At 67.6% G+C, this 27,067-nt stretch overlaps 1 protein-coding gene across 3 annotated transcripts in view; it reads right to left on the bottom strand.

The window, feature by feature from the left end:
• Positions 1 to 27,067, bottom strand: part of SEPTIN9 (septin 9) — a 128,220-nt gene that overhangs the window by 62,205 nt on the left and 38,948 nt on the right. The window contains exon 1 of one of the 3 annotated variants that reach the window (XM_028521185.2): positions 16,994 to 17,254. The exons of the other annotated variants lie outside the window; for them this stretch is intronic. Within the exon in view, the coding sequence (XP_028376986.1) occupies positions 16,994 to 17,048 (55 nt within the window). The 5' untranslated portion in view covers positions 17,049 to 17,254. Of the gene's footprint in view, positions 1 to 16,993; positions 17,255 to 27,067 lie in introns of those variants that run through there. 3 annotated transcript variants of the gene reach the window in all.

Raw genomic sequence — 27,067 nt, 5'->3', positions numbered from 1 at the left:
CCAGGCACAAACCTCGCCGGCTCCCCAAAGCCTCCCACAGCCCGCACACCAAGCGCCCCAGGGCCACGGGAGCGCGCACGCCTGCCCCGGCCGGGCAGGTCTCGGAGGGAGACAGTCAGAAGAGCGGAAAGACTGACCGCACGAGGACGTGTGCATCGGCACCCAAACGGCGAACGCTGGGAGCGATTGGGGTTCGCGCCAATGCCCCAAACCCACACGCCGAAGTCCGACGCGGGCATCGAAACCACGGTTTTGAAGACCAGCAAGGCTGAGACTAGGCGGTAAAAACAGCAGAATGCAACACACATGCGGGCAGAGGTCCTGGTCTCCGCGCACACACGTGCAGAGCGCGCACACGCACGGGCCGAAAACTCCCATCTCCGGGCGGAACCCCGCGGGGTGGGGGCGGTTTCTCCAGGAGAGGCTGCGTGGTTCAACCGGCCGGACCGGGAGCGGGGGCTGTGGATGCCTGTGCCCCGCGCTGATCCCCCCAAAGCCCAGCCCTCTCCCGGCAGACCTACGGCTCAACCCCCAGATGCAAACCTCCGCCGCCCCGCCCACTGGGGCCCCCGCCCACCGGGAGGCCCCGCCCACCGGGAGGCCCCGCCCACCAGGGTCGAGCGTGGCGGCGGCCTGGGTCTGGGCCTGTTTAAGGAGGAATGTGCCTGCGCACAAGGGGCCATTGTGAAGGTCCTGCTCCGACCGCCGGCGGCCGGCGCTCCCCTCCCGGCTCCCGGATCTCTTCCTGGTGCGCTCGGGGGGCGGGGGCACCGGGCAAGCCACAGAGCCCAGCTCCGGTCTGGGACACATGTCAGAAAACGAAATGCCGGAGATGAGGTCAGAACAGGCCCAGGTGCGGCCCCCGAGAGGTGGGGGCGGGGCCGGGGCAGGCAGAGCGCGGCCGGCGTCTGAACAGGGACGGCAGGAGACGACCCAGGCGGTGGCTGTGCGGCAGTTCTTGCATCCGTGTAGAAACTGGTGTCAGTGCAATTACCACCCGCGAGTGTGCGCCCCGTGTGTGCGTGTGTGTGCACGTGCTCACCCACACACAGGGGGTCAAGACGGCACGAGCCTGACCCGTGTCTGCCACGCCCACAGCCAGTGTCTGCCCCTCTGCCCCAGGGCCTCTCTCGGTGGCCGCCTGGTGCCCTGGGCGGGGCGACGGGGAGGAGGGTGAGTTACACTGCTCCCCACCCCAACAGCTCTCGGGCAGTCACTGGAGGGTCAGCATCCCAAGCCCGCACTGGGGGGGCGGGCAACTCTGGCCAGGGCCTTCACGCTGCAACATGCTTGGTGACGTACCTCACAGGCCACCCCCTCCCTGCCTCTGTCACTCAGGGACCACAGGGACCCCCCTCCCCCGCACCTGCATCCTTGCTGGGGGCCCAGCGGAGGAGGGGGGTGGCTCAGGGGGCGGGGGGTGGGGGGTAGGCTCCAAACAGAGAAGAGGACGCAGACAGGGAAAGGGGGGGAGTGCCTGCAGGAAGCAGAACACTCCAAAAGGAAGGGCTTAAAAGTAGCCGCTGTGGCGGCAGAGCCTGCCCAGGGCCTTCGAGAAACAGGGAAACAGAGCCAGCCAGCCGGCTGGCCGGCCAGCCTGGGCTTCCCACAGAGAAACACATTTGTTTAACAACATCGGCCAAGTCCATATAAAGGAAGAGGGAATGAAGGCCGCCGGCCCCACAGCTCAAACTCAAAACCCTCCCTCCCGAGGCCAGACTCGGTCTAAGGGCCACGACTGGTGCCAGCCCCCTTTCTGCCCAGGCTCCAGCTCGGAGCCTGGGAGCCCCAGCCCGGGGCACATGGGCACGGCTGACCAGCCGAAGGCGGCCTGGGCGTGCAGGGCCCTGGCCCCCCCGCCAGACAGAGGCCAGTCTCCCATTGCCTGGCACGGTCTTGCCGAGGGTCTGGCCTGCCCCCCCCCCCCCAGAAAAGGAGGAGCCCGCTGACCCATTTGCAAGGGGGGAGCCAGTCATGTTCCCGAGCCTCACTCACTTGGAGGTCTCTCCGCCCAGGGGAGTTGCCCCCCCCCCATTTGTTTTGAGGACTATCTTTGGCTTTGGGGATGAGGGAGGAGCAGCCTTCTCTACAGCCTGGGAGACACGAGCCCCTTCTGCTCGCCGCAGCCCCACCTGGCCCCCGGCCCCCGGGCTCTGGACGGGCCATGTGAGAAGCAGCAGCCCCGGCGTGCCTGCCTGCGGGGCCACGGGAAACATGCCCCACCCCCTCCTCAGGCTGCAGGAGGGCCTGTGCCCCTCTCCAAAGGGACACGTCCAGGCAGAAGGCGAGCGTGAAGGCTGGGCGTGGAGAACCAGCGAGCTGTGGCCCCCACGAGGGACAGGACCCCCAGCTGTGGGCTGCGATCAGCAGCTGCCCTCGGGATTCTGAACCGCATCTTACTCCCCAAATGCATCATGTAACTTTCTCCCTGGGCGAGTGAGGACACGGGGGGGGGAAGCAGCCCCAGCTCCCAGGCAGCGCCCCCCAGCCTTGCCATGCCGTCCAGCCCACCCAGAATGGGGGGTCCTGCCTGGTTCCTCTACACTAGCTCCCGGAATCTGCTCTGCGGCCTGCAGGACGCTGGTCGAACCGTGGCCTCCAAGATGCCAGGTTCAAGCCCCAATCCTGGAACCTGTGGAAGTCACCTTCTTCAGGAAAAGGGTCTTTGCAGATGCGATTAAGGTACGGATCTGGAGACGAGACTGTCACGCAGGAGGGTGGGCCCTGCATCCAAGGATGGGGTCCCCAGGGAGACGGCACAGGGGAAGGCGCAGGGGAAGAGGCCGTTGGCGACGGAGCAGAGACCAGAGCGACTGAGTGACCGGCCAAGAACCACCCAGGATTGAGGCCGGGGCCCCCGAAGCGAGAGGCCTGAAATGGGCTCTCCAATGAACTTCCAGGGGGAGCCAGCCCTCACACCCCGGCCTTGGGACTCCCCGCCCCGGGCTCTGTAGGAGCCTCGGTTTCCACCATCTGAAGCCCCCCCCCCTCCCGCCCCTATGTGCGGCACTTGGTTCCAGCAGCCCGAGGACATTAATGCACCGGCAGAACACAGGCTGGAAGGCAGGTCTGCATCCGACTTCCTCAGCCTCCTGTGCGCCCCGAAGCCACTTCCTGCTGTGATTCAGCAGCGGGGACGAGGGTGCCCTGGCATGAACTTGGCCTGGCAGGAAGGAACCTGCCCCGTCCGCCTGCCCGCGTCAGCCCCCCGGCCCACCCCGGCTCCCCACAGCGGGCCCGGTGCCCCTTCCTGCTGCTTGCTCCGCCCACTGGCTTCAGAGCTGCCCCTTGGTCTGCCGGGGACAAGGGACCCTCATGTGCGCCCACCCACCCACTATCGTTACCCAGGGCACCCGTCTCACCCCCAACAGTGTCCCAATGAGGGCCATAAGTGACCCGGTCGCCCTACCACCAGTGGCTTCATTCCCGCTGTCGGGCCCCCACACACCACAGCAGGGTCTCAGGGGAGGCTGCGGTGGCGGTGGGATGAGGGGGGTGGCGAGGAGCCACCTCACAGGTGAGACTCCTGCAGGCATCTCGGGGCGCAGCGGCTTCTGCTTCAAATCTGCCTGCAAGCAGAGCACACCCCGGGCCTCAATCCGCGCCGGGCGGGAGCCACTTCCTGGGTCTGAGGCCCCCGCGCGGAAAGCCCCACACCTCAGAGGGCGACCTCGGGGGCGGGTGGCCCCTGCGCCTGCCACGGGGCCCTGCCCCTGGTCCTGGGACACCCCCAAATCGCCCTGAGGTGCTGGACCTCCTTTTTCCCTGCCTAAATGACAGTGACAGGGACACGCGCACATTTAGAAGGATGTGTTTTGGGCCAGTCTTACCATTTTCCCCGCCCCCGCCCCACGACACCCACCCACCCCACGGCTCGCTCTCCTGCGGAGAGAACAGGATCGAGCAGCAGGGCTCAGAGACGCAGGGGACGAGGGCAGGGGCTCCTGGCTGGGGCGGGGACCAGGGCCCAGGCCAGGAGCACACTGGGAGGCAGCTGAGGAAGAGGCTGAGGCACAGGGGGCGGGGCTGGAGGCCTCCGTGCGGTGGCTCAAAGGTTCCCTGATCCATGGCAACCCCTGGGAGGTGACCGACTTCAGGACACGGAACTGCAGCCCCAGCTCCAGGGGTCCACCGTCAGGGTGCCCCTCCCCCGACCGAGGGTCCCACTCCTCTCCTGAGCCTGCTCTCCACCCCCTCCACCCACCCTCCACCGCTCCCCAAACACACCTCCTCCCCGCCCCGCAGGCTGGCTGGTGAGGGCTGCCCCCTGAGCGCGCCCCACCCCCAGCCCCGGCCCACAGAGCCAGAACCACCCGAAACCACTCGGAACCATCCACGAGCTCCTCCCATAAAAGAGATGCAGTGGGCGAGCCTTCCTCCCGTGGCCATCGGGCCCCTGGGCCGGGTGCAGCGGGACCGGGGACCCCGGGGAAGGTGCCAGCCAGGCCCGTGGTCAGCGGCTCTGTTCGCAGCTCAATGACCACCACACACGGGGGTGGTGGACGCTGCCCATCTGCCGGGGCAGCAGAGCCCCCGCTCCCGCCCTCTCCCCCCACTGACCTCTGGGGGACCGGGAAGAGCGCTGTAAGAATGTAAAAAAAAAACAAAACCCAACCCTAACACCAGGGGCCACCTGGCCCAGGTGGAACCCTCCCTCAATCACGCCGCCTGCCACGGGATGCCGGAGGAACAGACGGGGCTCCCCGTGTTGTGGCCTGGGGGTGGCCAGCAGGTGGGCGCTGCCCAGGCCAATATGAGCTGCAGCCTAATTACAGGGGATGGTGACCCCGGGGAGCAGAGGTCAGGCCCCGGTCAGAGCAGCACCCGGGAGTCCAGCTGCGCCCCACGTCTCCTGAGGAATGCCGGGGTGGGGGCCGGGGAGGCTCACCACAGCAGGACCCAACACTGGCCCAGCCGGGCTGGCGCTCGGGGGGGCAGAGCCTCGGTGACCTCCAGGCCCTGCACGCACCGTGACCGGTTTGCAGTTCAGGTCCTGCTGACCCTGAGGGTCTGGACCTGCTTCTGTTCTCAGGGGCACTCGGGGTTTGGCAGAGAAGGGGGTGCCCCGAAATCCAAAAGGCGGGGCTGGGTTTGCCGTGTGGGGGAGAGTGAAGCCGGACACAGGGTTCCTGAAGGTGTCCCAGAGAACACCGGCACCCACGGGAAGAGAGGGGCGCCCCGCTGTTGCACACAGCCCCGGCTGGGGGCTGAGGGGGGTGCTCCTCCTGCCCGGGCTCTCGCCAGGGAGCTCGTGCGAAGCTCACATGCCCGCCTCGGCCCGAACAGAGCGTCTGGCCTCTCTGCTGGGAGGCCGTGAGGTCCCCACGCTGCAGCCCAACAGGCTCTCCAGAGCCTCACAGGCCACGACCAGCGGGGACAAGGGGGACAAGTCGGAGTGCAGGGTAGGGCCTGCCTCTGAGGGCAGGGGGGCTCTGGAAATGGAGCCCCAGGGGTCAGGCCGGGGCAGGAGGGGACGGCAATGTGCCCACAGCCAGGACGGGTGTTGGGCTCCGGCGCCTGCTCACGAGCCAGCTGCCGGGACAACACCCCCCCCCCACCCACATTGGGACCCAGACCCTCGTCCGGGACGCAGGACGGGGCAGGCACGCAGAGGAGGAGGCCACGTGGCCCGGGAGACCTATGACCCCTCCCAGCCATGCCCCAGGGACGCCCAAGCCTGGTCTCCCCCCCTGACCCCCGACCCAGCGCCCTTCCCACTCACCCCAGGGCCTGGAGCACCCTGCAGCAGACTGACACGTGGCCCCGGAAAGACACCCCCGTCCCGACGCCCAGAACCTGTGAGTGGGACCTCATGGGGGAAATGGGGTCTTCGAGGATGTGATGAAGGATCTCGAGCGGAGATCATCCTGGATTCAGGGTGGGTGCTGGATTCAGTGGGAGTCCCTGCAGGGCAACAGAGCAGGGGAACCCGAGGGGAAGGCGCCCACAGACAGAGGCAGAGACTGGAAGCACAGGCCATGAGCCGGGGATCGCCAAGGACAACGGCCACCTCGACGGCAGGAGAGAGACGGAACGGACCCCCCCTCCAGCCTCCAGCAGGAGCCGACCCGCCACTGCCTCGGTGTCGACATCGGGCCCATGGACCCATGCTCTAAGCCTCACAGTGGGCAGCACTCGGGCACGGTGGCTGTGGGGGAGCCCACTGCTCCCCGACCCCCTGCTGACCCAGCCTCCTCTTGCCCATCGTGCCCCGACAGCACCCCCTGAATTGACCCCACACACCGATTCCACCTCCCGGGACCCGTCGCGGCTTCCAGGCAGCGACCTGGAAGTGCTCGTGTGCGATTGCAGGGAACAGCCCTCCCGAGGGGTGGAGTGGACCCCGCCGCTGGGGATGGTGGGCCCTGGGCCCCGGCGTCCTTGTGCGGGGTGGGGGGATGGGGTAACCAGACTTAGTTGGGACCTGTAAGGCATCTTCCCTGCTGTTCTCTCCAAGAGGGGCGAGGCCCCCGGGGCGGCTGGTGTGTGGCCTTCCGGCCGCCTACTGCTGGGCCGCAGGCAGACTGACGAACTACCCTCCTCGGGACCCTACCCCGTGAGCACACGACCCATCCCTGCAGCTCACGGCTCGTGGGGCAGGGAGGAAGTGAGAGCTGTTCGCAATGGAGTCCAAACTCTCCCTGCCAGAGCCCCTGGGAGACACCCCTGCCCCCGCCGCCCAGCGCCCCAACTCCTCGGCCCAGCTACCTCCCACACGCCTGCCTGCCTGCCTGCCAGCCGCGCAGGCCCAGGGGGCCAGTCCCCGCCTCCGGCCTCGTGAAACCCCGACGCAGCCAGGCCCTTCCCGGCCCCCAGCTGCCGGGCACAGGGGGCAGGGAGAGGACCACCCCCCACCCACCCGGCATGCAGCCTGAGGCCCCTCTGTGGGCAGTGTCGGGGGCCAGGGAGAGAGAGAGAGAGCGCCTGTGGGAAAGGCGGCCGCAGGCAGGGGACCTGTTTTAACTAAAAATGGAGAGTTTTCACCGAGTTGTCCTCAGCAGAACCGCTGTGTGTGGGAGGGCCGGGGAAGCTCTGCAGATGGCCCAGAGCCGCGGGGGCGGCCCGGGCGCGTCTCAGAATTGTCACAAGGGCCACCCACGCCCCACCGAGCCCGGCGGAGGGCCTGTGGCCGCGGCCTCCTGGGGAAGCCCAGGGAAGGCCAGACTGAGGGGTCCCCGCAGCGGGGACACAGGGCCATGCTTCTCCCTCCGGTCCTGAAACAACCAGGCCCAGCAGCCCCAGCCCCCCGCAGAGCTGCGGGCCTGGCCAGCCCGCCTCCCCCCCAGGCAGAGGTCAGGGACCTCGGCTCTGGTCGCATTCCTCCGTGGCCAAAAATGCGGCCGCCGCCGGCAGGGCCTGCGGACGGGGCTCCCAGCGGCCTTCGCTCCGCTCCACAGCCCGGCCGGGGGCTGGGAATGCCAGCAGGGACCTGGGGGACCGGGGCGGGCCTCTGGCCTTCCTTTTGGACAAGGAACGTTCAAAGATAATGATCTATTGCTCTTCGGATTCTAAAAGCAACTGACCTGCCCTGGAGAGAATTTGCAAAACACGGAGAAAGCCTCAGGGAAAAGCATGTTGGAGCCCAGGACCCAGCCCCCACCACCAGCCAGGGTCCCTGTGAATGTCCCCCCCAGCCCTGTCTGTCTGTCTCCTCAGCCCTGTCGCTGTGGGCAGGCGAGGCCCTCCCTCCCTGCATCTGTAAACAAACTCGCAGGCCCAGCTCTCCTGGGAGCGGCTCCCCCCGCCCCTGCACCCGTCCCATCCCCGAGTTCCCGGTGGTTCTGACATTCTGGTTCTGGATTGTGCTCGGCTCTGACTGTGGACCAGAACCATTCCTGGAGTTCAGTCGAAGTCAGCTGCCCACCCCTCCCTGCCTTCGGAGGGTCTGGTTCTGTCGGGCTGGAGGGCCTGGCAGCCGGGGAGTGTCCGAGGGGCAGTGCAGGGAACCTCTGCCCTCCCGCTGCCCTCCCGGGGGCTCACACGTCTGGGTCCCTCCCCTCCCCCTCCTGAGAATCCTCTAGGAAGCAAACCAAACGCACAGGCCCTGCTGGGGACAGCCCTGGCCGGGGACCTTGCCGCGGCCAGCTCCGCAGCCCCGCCGCCCTCACCTTCTGCAGAGCCACCCTAGGTCAAGGTCGACGCCCAGCCTCAGCTGCCTCCCTCAGCTCCCAGGTCAGCCCCACACCGGAAGGACACACTGGACAATGCTGGGGGCGGAGGCCCACGGGATGAGGGGGGGTGCGGGTCACAAGGTCCCCAAACCTGGCCCAGGCTCACACGCTGTGTTTGCGTCAGGCAGAGAAGGTCCGAGCGGCCCAGAGTGGCCACAGTAAGACAGGACAGAACGCGCCTGCCACAGGGACCGGGCAGGACTGGGGTGCAGGCTGACATCCGGACCCCTGCCAGCCCCCCGCCAGCACCCCCACCAGCCCCCAGCATCTCCCGAGGGCAGGGGCCAGGCTTGGTCACGCCTGCCCCTGCTGCGGACCGAGTGCCTGGGTGCCCACAGGTTCCTACACTGAGTCCTAACCCCCAACGCATCGTGCAGGAGGTGGGCCGCTGGGAGGGGCTCGGGACAGGGGGCTGGAGCCCTCACAAATGGGTCAGCGCCCTTGCAAGACGGACCCCTCTGCCCTGGGAGGACACAGCGCGAAGACAGCATGTACAGGCCCTCCCTGAACACCAAGCTGCTGGCTCCTTGATCTTGAACTTCTGGCCCCCAGAACTGAGAGCTCAGTGTCTGGTGCGTAAGCCCCTCGGCGGAAGGCATCTCGGTACAGCAGCCCAGGCAGATAAGACAGCGTCCCTCCCCGCGAGGGCCTGGGAGGCCGCCGGACACGCCTCCCTCATCTCGACGGCGTTCGCCTCCTGAGATCGCGACTAGTGAGCACCCAGTGAGCGCTCGCCAGGGGCTGGGCCCTGTTCTCGGGGCGTGTATCACATCAGCACCTTCAGTTGCCATGGCCGCCTGCAGAGAGCGGTTTTTACTCACGTACCCATTTTACAGACGGGAAACCAAGGCAGGACAGCTCGTGACTCACCCAAGGTCACAGTGTGGGCGGGGGCGGCGCCGGGTCTGAGCCAGCACGCTCTCTCGGCTGTGGCCCCCAGCTGCCTCCAACTCCCGGCCGGGCCCCTGAAAGCTAAAGCTAAACTCAGAAGCAGAGAGCAGGCCGGCGCACCAGTTCACACCCGTCCCCCCCACCAAACCCCCTGCGACCCTGCAAGCTGGGCGCTGTCTGCAGACACGGCCATCGGGCCGGAGCAGGGGCAGCCCCACCAGAGCCCCCGGCCCCACCACTGACAAGCAGACTGAGACTCCCCTCACAGCCGGCAGGGTCACCCCAGGGAAGGCGGAGCCAGGGAGGGCCGGGCGGGGCTTGGGGGCAGCAGGGGGTGATGGGCGGTGCAGGTCCGGGGCCAGGAGGGCCTCCACCTGCCTCCCAGCACAGCCCTGGGCCGGCTGTGGCCTGGCCACGTGGCTGGCCTCCGGAGGACGAAGTGCCCAGCCCGGTGCCTGGCACACAGTAGGCGCTCAACGAAGGAGAGAGGCACGAAGAAGAAGAAGAAACCAGCCTGGTCAGAGGACGCGCCTGGGAGTGGAGGGGGAGCAGCGGGGAGGGCCTGGGCTTGGGTCGGGGAAGAAGAGTGTGGGGGTGGGGGGACGGCCCGAGTCCGACAGCTGGCCGCGTGCGGGGCAGCTGAGTGCAGGAGGGGCCTGGCGTCGTCACTTAAATACGAGGAGAAGTGTAAATATTTGAGTCCCTCCCAGGGTCCCCATCGCTCCCTCTGCCCCAGCACTGGGGTTTTCCCCCCAGGCCAGGACCCGGGATGGGGGCACAGCTCGGCCTCCCGCCTCCGCCCTGCGCAGGTAGGAATGAAGGATCCCCTTCCCCACCTCACCCCCAGGGGCCCCTGGGCCCGCCAAGGGTCTCTGTAACAGTTCAACAAAAGGCAAAGCGGCCCTTCCTGAGGTTTGCTGGCGGAGGCCGGGGGTGTAGGAAAGCCACTCCAAGCGGCTCCTCCCGGGCCCGGGCCCCACCTGGGTTATCCACCACCCAAGCCCCTCCCAGGAGGCCAGGTGGAGCCTGGATCCTCTCCACGCCCCTCACCCAGGCCGCCAGCACGGCCCTCATTGCCCACCCCCCGAGGGCGCCGGGGCCAGGCGTGGGCACCGCAGGGCCTCCCACACCGGGCACCGGTTGGCAGACACTGCGCGAGGAGCCGGCCAGCGCCACCTGCCTGGAGACCCCGCCCGTGAACTCCTGCCAGGACCCCGCTTAGGTGCCCTGTCCTCCCCGAGGAAGCCCCGCTCGGCGGGCTGCCCCTCTCCCGGGCTCCTGCCTGGACCCCTGGGACCACCGAGAGCTGCTGAACAACCCGGGGAGGTGACAGCCTCTCCCGCCGCCCCACGATCCCCCCCCGGCCCACCAGAGGACAGCCGGCCCCAGCACCAGAACTGAAGGAAAAAATCCAAACCCGGCCACGCCTCCCCGACACTTTCCACGGGGGACGGGCGGCAGGGGCGGCACAGGAGGCCGGGTTGTGGGCTCTCGCCGCAGCAACCAGCGATCATCCACAGGGACAGCGGGCAGGGGCCCAGGTTCTCGGGCAAGCGCCCCTCCACGTGGGCAGCAGGTCACCCCGCCCGCTCAGAGCCGGCTTCCCGCACCCAGGGTGGGGCCGGCGGGCACAGGACGGGACCCTGCCTGGGAGACCAGGGAGATCCACCAGGCCGCTGGCCTTGGACGGTCAGGCCACCAGTGTCTCCAGCCCCTCGGGAGCGCCCGGGGACCTGCACCCAGCTCACCCTGCCGGGGGCTCGGCTCTCTCCCCACCAAAGAGAAAGAAGAAAAGGGTCCCTGTTTACCTCCTGCAGACAGAGTGGGGGCTGTCAGTGGCCCGGGGGGGCCCCTTCCTCACTCCCAGAGGACCCTCGGCTGTGGACACCCACCCACAAGGAGGTGCATGGACCCCCCCCCACCCTGCCCCAGGGACGCCCAGCAGCAAAGACGGCCGTCACAGGCAGCGCTGCCCTGCACCTGGCAGGGGAGGGAGAGGCTGTGGGGGTGGGGCGGGGGTGGGGGTGGACCTGACTCAGGATCACAGACTCAGGATCACAAAAGTGGGAGAAGAAGCTCCACCCCCTCCTTATAGAGCGAGGAGAGGGGAGGCGGCCTGTCCAATGGGAGAGGGGAAGCCAGCCCCCAGGGACCCCCCCACTGGGTCAAAGTAAGACCAGGGCGCACGGCAGACACAGCCACCCCCCACCCCTGACCCCGTCCCTGCAGGAGCGGGCCTGAGGCCCTGGGGGAACCACCATCATGGAACCCCAGTCAGACGGTCCCTCGATGCTGCAGCCCCAAGAATGGAAGGGAGGGGGGTGGGGGGACACCGGGCCTGCCTCCCCTCCCCCACCTCACCACGCTCCCAGGACACGACCCCGTGTGTTTGACCTAGCCTTAGGGACAGGGACACAGGAAGCTCTAAGCCCTGTGTGGGGAGGGCACACTATGCTGGAGTCCAGGCCCCTTGGTTTTCTGGATTTTGCAACAGGGGCCAGCACTGGCTTCCCCGGCCGGCCCTGAGGCCCAGGGGGGACGGGGCGGGGACCCCAGGGACCTCAGGGGCACGGGCACGAGGCTGGACACAGACGAGCACGGGGAAGAAAGGGGCAGGTCAGCGCCTGACCCCGAGCCCCGGCCTCCCCTGCAGCTTCCTCTCCTCGCCCGGCTCTAGACGGGGCGCCGGGACGTGGGTGTGGGGGCTGGCTGTGCTCATCCTCCCGCACCCCCACCCCCACCCCCATCAAGGCCCTCCCCCAGTGCCTCCCCCTGAATTTCTGGACATCGGCAGCACTTAAAAAAGGACAACACACTTGGAGTCTCTAGGACATGTCCTGGCCCAGGCAGAGCGGAGGCTCAGACTCCGTCCAGACCAAACCCAACAGCCCGAGCCCAGCAACGCCCCGGGCGCCAGCGGCGTCTGGGGGCCGGCGGCCGAGAGCCTGTGACTCCTCAGGCTCCTGGGACCGCGCCCCCGGGACACGGCTCGGCCTCACACGCAACCCGGAGAGCCTCCAAATTTGGGAAAAAACCGAGAGGGCTTTGGAAAGAAAGCCACCGTCTCCTTTCCCGGCCGGGTTTCTGGGATGAATCGGAAAAAAAGAGAACCCTCCTGGGGTGCGGCTCCCGCCACAGCCCCCGCCCCACCTCTCTGCACACACCGCCGGGTCTCGGGGGGTCTACCGCACAGGGCTCACCGCCCGGTCACAGCACAGCTCTGCCCTTGGGGGTCTCCGAGCCAGAGGGGAGCGCCTGCTCTGGCCTGGCAGCGAGGTGGGCTGCTTCCTGGGCTTGCAGGCCAACGCGGATCCCCTGAGCCCAGACCCGGGGGCCCCACAGCTGGCCCAGCGCTCCGGTCTGCACCCCAGGGGGCTCTCTCAGAGCAGCAGGCCCACCCATCGGCCCTGGGGCATTCATCTGGGGAACCAAGTGGGGGGCTTGACCTCTGACTGTGACCTCCCCTGACCTCTGGGCCTGCAAGGAGAAAGAGCAGGAGGGCCCCCCCCCCCCGCCCCCGCCCTGCTCAGCCAGCACCAGGACAGCAGGGCTGCGGCCCCATCATGAGGGGCCAGCAGGGCAGCCTCCCCCACAGACGCGGCCTAGGCAAGTGCCCGCTGTGGGGCAGCACCACACCTGCCGCTGGCCCAGGGGCGGCAACTCTGGTGGGCGTGTTTTCCAGGCCCAAGGGCCCCCGTGCACCCCAGCCTGTGCCCGGCTCCCACGCCCTCGAGGGCCAGGACCGAGGCCCTCACTGGCCCTGGTGGAAGCGAGAGACACACACACCTCCCCCCACCCCCCCAGCCGGAGACGGGACGGCTCTGCTCGCTGGGCACAGGGCTCCGCACCCGCACAGTCAGGGCTCGCACAGGCTGCTGGACGCCCCCCGGACCTCGGTCCCCCCTCCTGGACACTGGCCCCCGTCCCAGACACCAGGCTCCTGGCAGGAGGCCTGACCGCACCCCTGTCCTCACAGTCAAGTCGCCCAGCACGAGCCCGTGTCACTGTCCCCACATGGCCCTGCAGGTGGGCCTGCAGTCCACCCACCTGTGATGATGCCCCGGCGTGCAGGGGATGGCCGAGAAGGCTGGGTCAACGTCCCCCGACAGGGAGCCCCAGGACCCCAGCCTCCTCTGTGATAGGGAGTATCTGCCAGACTCAGGGCCCCGGGCAGGCCCCGCGGGCGCTCTGACCCTGCAGGGCGGCCCACGTCCCCAGGGGATCGGACAGGCCCTGGACTGGGCCTGTGCACACGTGCCACCCCCTGACCCGGACACTGGGGAGCCCACGCCCACCTGCCCCTCGCGAGCACCCAGCACCCCCCGGGAGCAGGACGAGACTCAGCACCGCACAGCCCTCAGACAGAGGCGTTCCTCACCCGCCCAGCGAGCGGGAAACCGAGGCCGACCCCAACCCACACTGCGTCCCAGGGCGGTGTGCACTCCCCCTCCTAAGCCTGGCTGTCACTCCACAGAGTGGGGGGGGGGGTCCCATGCTTGCCCCCGCCTCCTCGGCCCAGCCCAGCGGTGAAGCCGATCACAGAACTGCTTCTGCTGCCCACAGCATGCATGTCCGCCCCCTCCTGGGCCCGCGTCCTGGACGTGAAGCGCACCAGGCCAATGCTTTGGTGGCTGTCAGACCCTAGGAGAGGCCTGTAGCGGCAGGTCCGGTGTCCTGTGCGCAGCACCAAGCCCCACCCCAGGGGACCCCCATCTCCCTGCCCCCATCTCCTGTCGGGCCTGGAGCCCGCTCAGAGGGTCCTCGGGGGAGACGGAGGAGGGGTCGGAAGGGCCGCGCATCCTCAAGGCGACAGCACGGCTCCCGGACCAGGGCGCCTGGTCTGGTTTCTACCAACATCAAGGGCTCTCCGGATTCTTTCTCCACGTGCAAATCCGGTCACGGCGAACGCTGCCGGGAAAGGGGGCCACAGCCGGCACTTGGGTGGCTGCTGTCGCACAACGGCCCGGGCCGGGGCAGCCTGGGCCACACGGGCTCAGCAGGCACTCCCTGAAGGACCCACCGACCCGCAGCCAGAGAGGGGATGGGGCACCCCTCCCGCCGCCCCATCACGCCGGCAGTGACGGGCTCCGAGGCCACTTCCAGGCCCGTTTGTCCCAGGAAAAGCGGGGAACGGGACTCTGAAAAACCACAACAGCAAAGTACAAAGTACTCTTCCGGCCCCTACGTGGGGGGTCCCCACAGAGCCCCAAGATCATCAGTAAGGGGAAGGTCAAAGGGGGTGCGGGAGGTTCATGTTTATGGGGGGCACCGCCACCCTCTCAGTGCCCAGGGGCGGGGCCTGACCTTGACAGACACGCCCCAGAGAGAGGACAAGCTGAATCCCAGTGCCACCTCGGTGACTGAGCTAATCTCACCCTCGGGAACGGGGCAGGCACAGGCCAGGGACAGGATGATAAAGAGAGATGGGTGCCCCGCGGGGCAGGGGACAGACGTGCCCAGCACACGGGGCGTCTGCTACAGACAGACACACACACACACATGCACACACACCACCCCAGGGCCGCTGCCCCTCTGCCCCCAGCGCCCCCCACGCCCCACCCCAGGGAGCCCCCAGCTACCCTGCAGGTCGTGCCCCTCCGGCCTGGAAAGCACCACTACCTCCAAACATCCCTGGAACAGGCTCTGGCCTTGTGGCGGGATGCCAGGCTGCTGGGGGTGGAAACCACCCCCGGGACCACCGTGGCTGCCGAGACCTCGCCCTGCTGAGGCGCTGGCCCCCGGGGCCTCCGTCCTCCGGCCACGGGCGTGAGGGAGCGGGTCCTCTGGCCTCGGGCACAGCCGGTCGTGGCCACGCAGCCACAGAGGAGCTGGCAGCTCCTCCCTGGCCCCTTCCACCCTGACGTACAGAAACCCTCACCGTGCGGGCGGCCGTGGCCAGCCCCCAAAACAGGCCAGACCCCCGAAACAGGCCAGCGCCCCGAAACAGGCCAGCAAGCCTCTAGATAGGTCTCGCTTACTCCGGCCGCCTCCCCAGGACGGTCCAGGCCCCAGGCAGCACTCCTGACCTCCACAGCCACCCGCTGGCCCCCCCTCATGCCCCAGCCCCCTAACGGACTAGCTTATTCCGGCCTCCCCTGCTCGCCCTGCTGACCGGACGGGAACACTCTCCTCCCGCCTCCAGGGAGCAAGTCCCCACGCCTCCTCCGTACGGGCGTCTGTGCTCGGACAGCCGTGACCTCTGCCTGCCCCGTCCCATGCGCTGTTGCTCCGGGTCATGCCCTCTTCTCCGTCCCCACGTCCGTCCACCCAAGGCTGTCAGTCCCCAACAGCCGGTCCCACTCCACGTCCCCGGGGCACTCGGGCGGGCCGCCTTTCTGGTCCCCGATCCGGCACACTCACACTCGGGCATACTTCCACTTGGGAAGCCGGGGGGACTCTGGTGCCTGAACCCCCATCCTCAGAGTGCTTGGAACTTTTCAGGGTGCATGACACGGGCCCGGGGCTCCCCAAGGGTGAGAGACCCACCCCTGGAGTCACAGGGCTGCTCGCTGTTGCTGGGACGGACCCCACGAGGCCACCGTCTCCAGCTCAAGTCCAGGGTCAGGGAGCCGCCTGGGAGGCCCTGTGGCAGGGACCCGCCCCAAGGCAGAGGCCCTAAGGGTCCGCATGGCGGGAACTGTGACAGCTGTAGGCCCACAGGACCCTGGGGCGCCACCTTCCCACCCTGCCTCGGGGCACCTAGCAAACCCCCCTCTTCCTCCCGAGTCCCACCTCCAGCACGGAGCTTCAGGGACCCCCTGCTCCCCTGGTCACCCAGAGGGTATCCCCCCGGGGCCAACCTGAAGGGGGCAGCTTCTCCCGATTGGGCCGAGTCTCACCCTCGGACCTTTGGGAGCAACTGTGGTGGGCCAGCTGGGGCTGAGCTGGGGTGGGCACGGGAGCCGTGGGGCTCCAGACCCCCAGACACCAGCCCTGGTTCCGCCCATGAAGGGGGGAAGACGGCCTGGCTTAGCCTGGCACCTGACCCTCTGTAATCCCTTCCAGCCCGGCTTGCCCCGCGCCAGCCCACCAGAGGGTTCTGCCCAGGGCTGCCTGGGAGCCCCTGCGAGGGGAGGGGCGGGGCGGGGGCTCCAGGTCCCAGCAGAGGCAGGCCCGCCCCTCGAAATCCGGCCCGAGTGCTGGAGACTATTGTGTGAGCTTCCTTTCCGACCGCTGTATTTACTCCCCAGGACGCGGAGCCTGCGGGCGGTTACAAGGGCTCAGGAAAGCCAGAGCGCGTGTGCACGCACGCACACACACACACACCCAAAGCCAAGAAGAGGGGCACACTCGCGGGGACAGGCGCCAAGCTCCCCACACTCCGTAAACCCCCAGGAGCGGAAGGACCCAAGTGCACTCCCTACTCGCACGCAGACCCCCTCGTCCCCACGCTGCCTGCCTGCGGGAGGCGGCTGAGGACGTCCCCCCGCCTGCGTGGGAGACGATGGGGCACCCTGCCCAAGACCTCGCGGTGTCCACTCCGTGGCCCGCCCCAGCCAGATTCGGCTCCGCCTGGGCCGAAACTGGCGTGGGGGAGGGGCTCGTCCTCCCCGGCTTGGGGTGAGGTGGGGGGGCCGGGTAACCAGCTCCCCCCACCCGCGGCAGGGCTGAGCGGCCTCCCAAGGCCCAGCAGAGCGCCCGCCCGAGGGAGGGGGCTGAGCGGCGGCCGAGAAGAAACTGCACGCCCGCCGCCCGGCGTTACAAGGAAGCCCCGCGAGCCTCGCGGAGGTTGTTGTCGCTCAGCGCGCACAAACAATAAAAGGAAGGAAACCCAGGCGGCAGCTGTCCCCACACTGGGTCCTCTGCGTAGGCGACGCGGGGCGGGGCAGGGGGCACGCAGCGGGAGGGTGCCCCATCGGGGGTCCCGCCTCCCCCTCCGCGCACCCGTCCCGCCCGAGCACTCCCGTGGCCGGCCGGCGGCGCCCACCCACCTTCGAAGTCCGAAATGATCCCGTCCAGCTGCGCGTTGACCGCGGGGTCCGACATGGTGGTTCGCGGGCAGTGCGACGCGCTGGGTGGCAGCGGCGAGGAAGTGCCCCGGCCGGCCCCGGCCCTGCGCGCTGGCGGGGGCGGCGCGCCCGAAGTCCTGCGGAGCAGAGCTGGCCGCGGAGCCCCTCGGCCCCCGGGCTCTGCTGAATGAATGGGGGAGGCGGGCGGGCGCCGGCCTCCCGCTCCTGGCGCCCCCGCCCCGCTCCGCCCCCGCCTCCTGGGCGGATCAGGTTCCCCCCGCACTGTGGCCCGGCCTCTCCGGCTCCACTGGCTGCTCCGCCCGCCTGTCAAGGCTGGGACCTGGGGGTCTGGGGCAAGAGATGCCACCGAGGGTCGGCCCGAGTCCTGGGCGCCCGACCCGAGCGGCCCCCTGCGCCCCCACAGGCCCACGCCCAGGGGTCAGCGGTGGAGTGAGCCGGCCCCCTTCCCCCAGCGCCCTGCTGCGGCCAGATGTGGGCGGATGTGGAGTCGCGGGGGCGGTGCCGAGGGGGCGGGAGGGAAGACCTCATTCCCCTTCCCTGGGGCGCAGAGCTCCTTCTGCGGGAGGCTGTATTTACGCGAGCAAACAAAGTTGGCCGCCTTGGCCTTCCCGCGCTCAGCGCCGGCAAGGGTTAAGCGCTCGGGCTGGCTGCCCGCAGGATCCCGGCCTGTGGTTGGCGAAGAGCCGAGGGGCTAGCGCAAGAGTCACGTGGCCCGGAGGGGGGACCCCCCCCCTCCCTTCAGCAACTCCCCACCCCCACGCTTCCACCCGGGGTCGCTGCTGCGCCCGCGGGGACAGATGACAGAAGGCGCTGGCCCAGCGGGGGCTTGAGACAAGGACGGAGAGCCCTTTCAGAAGAGCCGGGGACATGGGCTGCCCCTGCCCCCCTGCAATAAGCGGCTTTTGGAAGGCAGAGCACAGACCTGGTCTCCCGTAGTTATTAGATAAGGAGTTCAGATCGGGGAGGAGGCGGCGCGGCCGGGCGGGGCGGGGCCCGGGGTGGGCTCCTGCTCCCCTCCCGGCCCGGGCCCCTAAGCTCCGGGGCAGTGAACGTCTATGCACCCTATCCTTTCAGCGAACACGGATGAAACCCTAGTGCCTGCCGGGCCGGCGGGTCCTCGGGGCTGAGGACACGGGGGTGGGTGGGAACTTGGGGGGCATCAGGCGGAGTCCCCAGGAAGGGCCGCCCGGGTCTGCGGCTGACATCTGGGTGGGGGGGGCTCTTCCATGCCCCTTGGGGCGCCTCCTAGGCACTCCTGCCTGTTTCCCCTCACTACCTGAGACCCGTGGCCTCTGCCCAAAGTTGGGGGGGGTGGTAGGGGGCAGCGGGAGAATCCACAGCATGGAGTACTCGGACCCTCAGAGCTGGTGGACAGATTGCAACACGGGTGCCCAGAGCTCCTCCTAGCTCTCTGGTTGGTCACTGCCACGCCCCCCCCCACACCAGCCCCCAGTTCTGATGCTGGGGGGGGGGGGGCGGATGCTGAGGCCTGGTTCAGATGAGGCCTCTTGCTGACAGCGCACCAGGTTGGGTGGGCTTTTCCAGTAGACAGAACTGAGTTCTTCCTTTTTAAGGAGAGCAGCCACTCCCTGCCTCATGCTTTGGATGTTTCAAACTATTTTCAACCAAGCGAGTTTGCGGGCAGGGAGCTGCAAAACCACAGACATTTCAGAGGCGCGCACACCCTCGTGGGCCCGGGTACCCACGTTTGAGAAGCGGAGTCGCCAGGGTGGGAAGCGGCCCTGGCCCCACCCCGGTGTCTCCCACACCAGCTGGGGCATTTCTCGGGTGAACACCGGTTCCTGGGCCCGCCCAGCAGTCCCGCCGTGGGGGATACCTGCCCACCCCATATTGGGGGGTTTGCTGGTTCCCTACCCATAAGAAACAGCCTCACGCCACAGCCGCCCGGGAAGACTCGGGGTGTCCCGGGTGGCCTCCAGCCTGGGCCATGGCGTCACCCTCCAGCGTGTGGGTAAAAACCACCTGGTGAGCACAGACACACCCGCACGATTGTTCTCCCGGAGGGCTGGCACGGGCTCCACCGGAGCGGCGCAGGGCCGGCTCATTGTGCGCTGGTTCACGGCCATTCACCGCGGAGCTAAATATACTGGGGCTTATCTCCTCGGGGAGCGCAGCCAGGGTGCACGCCTCCTCGAAACGCTCCCCAAGGGGGACCCGGAGGACAATGGCAGGACGGAGTCGACCTAGGATGCGGGGCAGCGCCCTATGCTGGCGGGACTGCTCCAGAGCCCGTCCAGTCTGTCTGTCCACTCCGTCCGTTGTCCGTTGCCTGCCTCCGGCCCTGTTCTGCTTTAACCACTGAGGCCACTGGGGCCAGGCCAGACACCTCCAGGTACGGGGCTTCCCTGCATGCCCCCCAGAAACCCCGCCCCCCGGCGCTCAGCCACGCCGCCGCCCCGGAAGTCCACTCTTGTATCTAGCCGGCCGCTCTAATTGTACATCGTTTATTTCCTTTTTTTTTTTCCTTGTTCTCGGAGGAGATGGGAAACAGCTGGGTACCACCCTTCAAGCAATAATTACCTTCTCCAAACCAAAGACAAGCCGGGCGCTCCTTGGCCTCCTGCTTCTCAGCTGAAATCATCCAGCCTTTAATCACGCCCCAGCCTTTGATCCCTGCTGATGGCTGTGCCCAATCTGGGGCCCCCGGACCTCAACGAGGCCTGGTCCCTGGAGGGTGGTGCTCACCCCCTCCCCCCCTTTCCCAGGGCATGAGTGGGCAGCGGCCCTGGGCAGGTAAAGCGAGCAGCGGCAGTAGCCACAGAGAAGGAAAATGAGCTGAAACTGGGCAAGAAAAATACAATTGCAAGGCCTCTGCCTGCTGGGACGGCGCGGTCTCCGGAGGCCGCAGGGGAAGGTACAAATAGAGGCCCCTGGAGGGGCCACCTGCCTGGCATGCCCACCGTGAGATGCATCGTGGGGTGAACGGTGCTGCCCTAAAGTCAGGTCCGTCCGAATCTCAGAATGAGGGTCTATAAAGGTCTCCACAGATGTTGTAAAGACAAGGACCTCCAGATATGGTTACGTTGGATTAGCGCAGGCCCTCAGTCCAACCGAGGGCGTCCTTGTAACACCGAGGAGACGCACAGATGCAAAGGAAGGGCTGGCGAAGGCAGAGGCAGAGGCTGGAGTGATGGGGCCTCCAGCCAGGAGCCCTTGGGACGGAAGAGGCAGGCAGGACTCGCCCCTCCAGCCTTCGGGGGGAGGGAGGCCCTGCCAGCACCCTGACCCGGGGCTCCAGCCTCCAGAAATGAAGGAGAGTCCATTTCTGCTGTGGTCTGCGGCCCCTGGTGTGCCGTCCCTCGTCACAGGGGCCCTGGGGTGTGAATACAGACCCCAAGACTCCCCTGAGTCACTCTCCTGCCTCAAAGCTGCGTCTCCCAAAGGTTATCTAGTATGTCACAGAACCTGTCCTGGGAAACTGGGGCTGTCCCCCAGGTGGCAGTCCTGAGGGAACGGGGCGGGGGGGTGCAGGGACAGGGCGCCCAGGCAGCAAGCCTGAGTGAGAAAGGCTGCATGGCGGGGTGGGCGGGAAAGAGCGGCGTGCGGCCCAGGGGGAGCCTCTCTGGAAATGGGAAGGCGCAGGCTGATGAGAAGCCCGTGGGTCGAGCCTGGGTGGAGGGCGCTGACAAAGCATGGGAAAAGGAGGGAGGGAGGGAGGGAGGAAACGCGGGCGGACACAGCCCTTTGGCACGCACACCGGGGTCCATGACCCCAGCTCCGTGCAGCCTGGGGAGCGGAGGGAGGGCGGTGGCCGGGGAGGGGCCCGGCCACTCCGTGCTTCTGGATGGGACGCCCCATAAGTGGCCCATCTGCTTTGTCACAGGCCTGAGCTCCTCCAGCACAGAGGCCACGTGATCTCAGCTCTGCCTGGGCCTGCCTGGCGCACAGTAGGGCTTCCCTGAGCACCAGAGCCTTGCAGCCATCAGCCACTGGACCTCTCCCCCCAGCCCGGGAGTTCCCTAGGCCCTGCATCTCCGTAAGTGGTGCTCCAGGCAGACATCTCCCTGTCACCCCCAGTCCTGTCTCCCTCTCCCCCGCACCCGTCTGTACCTGCCCCACGTGCACCTCTCCCACATGTGTGTGGAGGGAGCAGCCTGCCTCGGACCCGCAGCACCCGCTCCGGCCCAAGCCCCTCCTCCCGCGTCAGCACCAGCACCAGCACTCGGGGTCAGGGACAAACAGCACCTGACTCGAGGCATCTGCCTTTTCCGTGGTGTACACGCCCTCAGCAAAGGTCGAGGTACTGATGCGTCACCCCGGGGGGTGGAGCTGGGAGGGGCCGTGTGGGAGCCCCCACTGCGTGCACGGCGTGTCCAGGGCACAGAGGTGCCGGCCCCAGGGGTGCGGGGCAGACGGGGCAGCTGTAGCAGAGCGCCAAGGGCGCGAGGGTTGCGTGCCTATGGCCTCTCCCTCTAACACGAGCGCCTGTAAGTTACCGAATGCACATCATACAGGCCTCACGTGTCACTCAGTCTGTCTGAGAGCAGCGCCTCTCTCGATGGTGGTGGAAACGGAAAATGTCCCATTTTAACTACTTGGAAGTGTCCTCTTGGTGGCATTAAGCACGTTCACGTGCCATGCGACCATCACCAGCATCCTCATCGCCCCAAAACCGACCCTCTGTCCCCGGGGAAACTCCAACCCCACCCCACCCCCGCCCCGGCCCCCTCCCCAGCCCCCTCCCTCCCACCTTCTGCCCCCCCCATGACTACGCCCCCTGCAGGAGCTTCCTGTAAGTGGGGCCGCATAATGTCTGTCCTCCAGGCCTGGCTTATGTCAGCCAACCTCACGCCCCCAAGGCCCCTGTGAGCCGTGGCAGGCGACAGGGTTTGCGTGCTCCTCCCGACCCCCCGTGAACGTGGGGCCCCCGAGTGTCTCTCCGAGTCTCCACTTCTCATTCTTTCGGGCATTTACCCAGAAGTGGAATCACACGGCAATTCTATAATTGAATTTAAAACAATAATTTATGTATAATTTTTTAAACATGATGGATTTCCTAAAACGTAAGCGATGTATTTTTGCACAAGACGTCATTAAAACGTCAGCAATGGCTGTGTTCGGACGTGCCTCCCAAGTTAGCTGGCGCTGGCTCCACGGCCATCCCCTCCCTCCCGAGCCCCCCCCCCCCCACAGAGCCCCCCTCAGCTGGCTGCGCACTCCCCTCCACCCAGACCCAGCGAGGTCCAGGCGCCCTGGCCGGCACCCCAGCATTTGTCTCCCGGCCTGTCCAGTGGGCTTGTGATCAGCTCATTCAGAAGCCCGGGCCCCCCACAGGCCGGGTGAGTTATCACCCGGACTCTCACATTCTGATGACTCGTATTTGATTCCCGATTGTCCCCGCTGTACACAGTCAGTCTCACAACCCTGTGCTCCTCCTGCGGCCCCCAGAACAGGGCTGTGCAACGGGCTCGGGTCCCCAGCGCCCCAGCAGCCCTCTGAGGCCTTGTGGACAGAGAGAGGGGTGGGGGGGACACTCAGTGCCCCCCACACACACCCGGCAGATGGGAGACTGCCACTAGTCCCTCCGGCGGCTCTGCAAAGCCACACGAGGGGCCTCTCGGGACGGACGGGCCAGCTGGGTACCAACCCAGCCGCGAAGCACCAAGCAACCACGGGAGGCGGCAGGCTCCTCCCCCAGGGCCGCCAGGAGACTTGGCTCAGCCGCCACCTGGAAGGGCAGGCTGTCCCCAGGGGGCCTCGGTGTCCTCGTCTCCCTGCCACTGTTCTCCTGCGGGCGCCCGCTCCAAGGCTGGGAGTCGGAGGCTGCCGCGTGGGGACAGGGCTGAGTCACCGGCCCACCCCAGTCCCACGTCAGCGGGAACAATGGCATTGGAGCGGAGCAGCCGGCCCTCTGCGGCCGTACTTATTTTTAAAGTCACCGCAGTGACCGAGATGACGTCGTCTCTGGGGAGCTGCCCGCCCCAGAGACGGCCACCTTGGACGGCGGCCACGTGACCTAACGACACCCCTGCCCACCGCCCTGGCGACACCCAGCACGCACAGAGGGCTGGCACCCGGAGTGGCGGCAGTCGATGAGGGAGGGGAAGGAGCAGGATCTCCCCCCACTCTCGGGGGGACCCTCTCGGGGAGGGGGGGCTGCAAGGCTCACCCTGCACCGCAGCCCTGCTGGAACCCACCTCCGTGCCCACCCCCCGAATGCCCATCCGCTCTACCCCTGAACACCTCCGCTGAGAGGGAGCCCGGTGCCTGCCGTTGCTGCTTACTCAGCCTTTAGCCAGCGTGAGGCAGAGACGGAGCTGGAGAAGGAGAGGGAAGGGGGGGCGGGGGCGAGGGAGGGGGAGTTAGGGTCAGCCAGACTGACCCCCAGAAGAGGCCCCCTGCTTTGCTCTCTCCCAGACGGGAGGGGCAGAGGAGGGTGTGGGGTGCAGCTCTCTGCTGGGAAGATGCCCCCCACCAGGGAGTGTTGGGGGAGGGGCTCCCAGGGGGTTGTCACCCCACGGGTCCCCAGCAAAAGCTGAAACCTGACGATGGAAATGCCACAGGCCCCGGAAGAGGACTGGCCTTCAGTCACACGGTCACTCTGAGGAAATGTCCCGGAAACCAGCCCTCAAAGCCAGAGACTGTTCTAGAAGCATGAGATCAGGGTGAGGCGGCCAGCGTCCAGGCAGCCCGAGCCCTGTTTCCCCTTCAGCCAGAGGCCCGAGGGCCCCTGGGTGCTCCGGGGCCTCCCCCTGAGGGCAAACACAGGGTCGGGGGGAGAGGGGGGAAGGCTGGGCGCCCCGCCAGCCCCCGCGCCTGCCCTCCGTGGCCTCGGCAAGGAAGCCGCAGGTGCTCAGGGACACAGCCAGAGCTGGCAGGTCCCCAGCCCCCGGCCTGTCAGTAGAAGGACAGAGGAGAAAGAGCAGGGACCCATTCGCCAGATGCTCTGACACACCGCCTGTCGCGTGGACGAACAGACCCACGGCAGCACGTGGGGTCTCCCTGTGGGCTGGGCTTTTCTACCTCACTCCCAGCCCACCACGAACTGAGAGGAGGTTTCGTGTCACCGGATGCACCCCCTTGGCCCGCCGGGACCCCCAAAGGAGAGGGTGGCCACAGTCCCTGAGGCGCTGCCTTGCCTCCCCTCTTGGCCCAAAGCCTTGGGAACAGAGAGCTCTGCGTGGGAGGCAGGCAGGAAGAGCAGGCGCGAGGGCCGGCCCCCCGCCCCCCCGACAATCTGGTACTGCTTTCCTGGATAATGAAAAGTCCCCACCCCACATGCGGGCTGGAGCCAGCCGGCAGCCAGATCAGCCTCAATGCGCCGATTGTCCCCCGTGTGAAGTGGCCGGGGCACTGAATGGGTCTGCTATTCACGCACCCGCCGGTCCCCTTCCCCGTCACCCCCAGCGTGAGTCACTCGCCGTGACTGGGCCAGCCAGCAGCCCTTGCCAGCGCTCGCCTGCGGTCGCTGGGCTGTGAGGAGAGGGACAGCATAAAGGACAAAGGCTGCCCAGCCCAGGGGCCTAGGGGCCCCCACGGCTTCCCACGGACTGTTTATACTGGGGTGCCCCTCAAGCCAGGGGAAAGCCCCCATGGGTCTCTCTGGTTCCTGGGGACCTGGGCAGCCATGCTGTACCCATCTGGGGGCGGGCAGTCTCCCGGGAGACGCCTACACGACTCCAGAACCAGTGTGGACACTGGCCAGAGAGACAGGGACAAGACGGCCCGAGGCCCCTGGGGCCCAGGAGCACCCCCTCACCTCTGGGACCGCAGCTGCATGGGCGGGGGCGCCCTCCGGAGGAGGAAGGACACGACGGGCATCACCCCTCCGGGCCCCCAGCCGGCACGCCGGCCAGACGGGCCACCGTCTCCGCACAGCTATGCCCGGGCAGAGAGAGGTCCCTCACTCTGCAGACCAGGGAGGGGCCGCTCCGGGCAGGGCCACGTCTGCACTGGCCTCCGGGACTGGGGCATCAGGTCTCCGTGGTGAGTCCCACGCACAAGACCACAGAGCGGGCTCCAGGCCTGCCGGCTCTGCTCCAGCCAGCGAGCCAGCGCACCTCTGGGGCCGCACCGCCCTCAGGGCAGGACGCAGGGCAGGGGACGGCCTGCGGGGCGGACCCACCGGGCCAGAGGGAGACAGACCCTCGCGCAAGTCCAAGTACGGCCTGTGGTGCCGGGCCACCATTTTCCAGGAGGTCGACATGGACATTCTGGGCCGGTGAATCACGGCTGTTGGCACATCTGGAGACAGCCCTGCCCCCCACCCCCACCCGCAGAGAGGAGGCTGCATGGTGCACACAGCTCCCTGGGCCAGGTGGCGGGGCGGGGCCCGGCGGTAAGAGGCTTCAGCTGGATTCTGAGTCACCTCTTACCCAGGAAAAGTATAGGGGTGTCCAACCAGGGACCTAACGTCTCAGCACCGACGTCCGCCTTCCTGCAGAAGCACGTCACTCCCCTAGGGCCCACGCGCTCGCGCCATCTGCCCGCGAAGCTTCAGCCGTCTGGAGCGCCACACGGCCGTGACTGCCGCGCATCCTGCAGGGACGCCTGGAACCTCCCGACGCGTCCCCAGGCCTCTAGATCTGAGCCCCGGGGCGGGCATTCCGGACGGTGACTGACCGGAGACACAGCCAGATCTTCACACGGGGCTGAGCCGGTTCGCTCGGAGCCCCTCCTGAAGCAGAGGCCCGCACGCTGACCCTTCGGGGAGACTTTCCGTCGCACAGGACGAGAGACCAGGCTGAGGCGGTGGCGGGCTGGTGAATAAGTAACAACCCGCTCTGGCGGGCGGGGCGGGGCGGGCAGGGGCAGCTCCGTGTTTACCCGTGGCCGCGGTGTACACACACTCAGACCAAAGGCCCACGACCAGCCAGCGGCCAGCATGACGTCACCAAGCGCAAGGCTGGCGGGGACGCGCACGCCACTGGCTGAACCTCTCAGAGAAGCTGACGTCATCGAGCGCATGGCTGGCGGGGACGCGCACGCCACTGGCTGAACCTCTCAGAGAAGCTGACGTCATCGAGCGCATGGCTGGCGGGGACGCGCACGCCACTGGCTGAACCTCTCAGAGAAGCTGACGTCATCGAGCGCAAGGCTGGCGGGGACGCGCACGCCACTGGCTGAACCTCTCAGAGAAGCTGACGTCATCGAGCGCATGGCTGGCGGGGACGCGCACGCCACTGGCTGAACCTCTCGGATAAGCAGACATCACCGAGTGCCGGGCTGGCGGGGACGCGCACGCCGCTGGCTGAACCCCTTGGATAAGCGGACGTCACCGAGCGTAGGGCTGGCGGGGACGCGCACGCCGCTGGCTGAACCCCTTGGATAAGCGGACGTCACCGAGCGTAGGGCTGGCGGGGACGCGCACGCCGCTGGCTGAACCCCTTGGATAAGCAGACGTCACCGAGCGCAGGGCTGGCGGGGACGCGCACGCCGCTGGCTGAACCTCTCGGATAAGCGGACGTCACCGAGCGTAGGGCTGGCGGGGATGCGCACGCCACCGGCTGAACCTCTCAGAGAAGGATAAGGTATCCCCCCCGTGGGGAGCGTGAGGAGCCCCGAGGGCCCTGTGCGGCCGCCCAGGACGGCCGGGGCAGGTAGGGGTCCCCTGGGTTGCCCAGGCTGCCTCGGTGCTCAGGGGGAGAGACGGCTCTGACGGCGGACGGGCTAGGTCTGCTCCCCCGCCCCAGGTCATCAGGGTGATCACGACTTCCTTCGAAAGGCACCAAAAATCCAACTAAGGTGGACACGTGGCTGGACGGAAGACTGGCTGGGGGGGCGAAGGCGGCCCCAGCCGGTGTTACAGGGAGAATCCAAGTGACAGGTGCGTGAGCGCGCGCTGGAAAATGTCCCCCAACTTCAGCCCGTTCTCAGCACAGATGTCGGTGAGAGGGGGCCACTATCGTCGCTGTGGGGGCAGGGGTGGACCCCCAGGTCCAGCACCATCGGAATTCCAGTCCAGCGAGTGTGGACAACCCTTCTCTCTCCGCTTCTCAAGACGGCAAGAAGGCTGAGGGCCTTAAAGGTTCAAAGTCACCACGACACCATCCTGCCTGCCCTCTCCCCACGGGG

The sequence above is a fragment of the Phyllostomus discolor genome, chromosome 8, assembly GCF_004126475.2.
Source record: "Phyllostomus discolor isolate MPI-MPIP mPhyDis1 chromosome 8, mPhyDis1.pri.v3, whole genome shotgun sequence".
NCBI classification, from domain to species: domain Eukaryota; kingdom Metazoa; phylum Chordata; class Mammalia; order Chiroptera; family Phyllostomidae; genus Phyllostomus; species Phyllostomus discolor.
The sequence above is the reverse complement of the archived record's forward strand: the minus strand, read 5'-3'. Positions and strand labels throughout refer to the sequence as shown.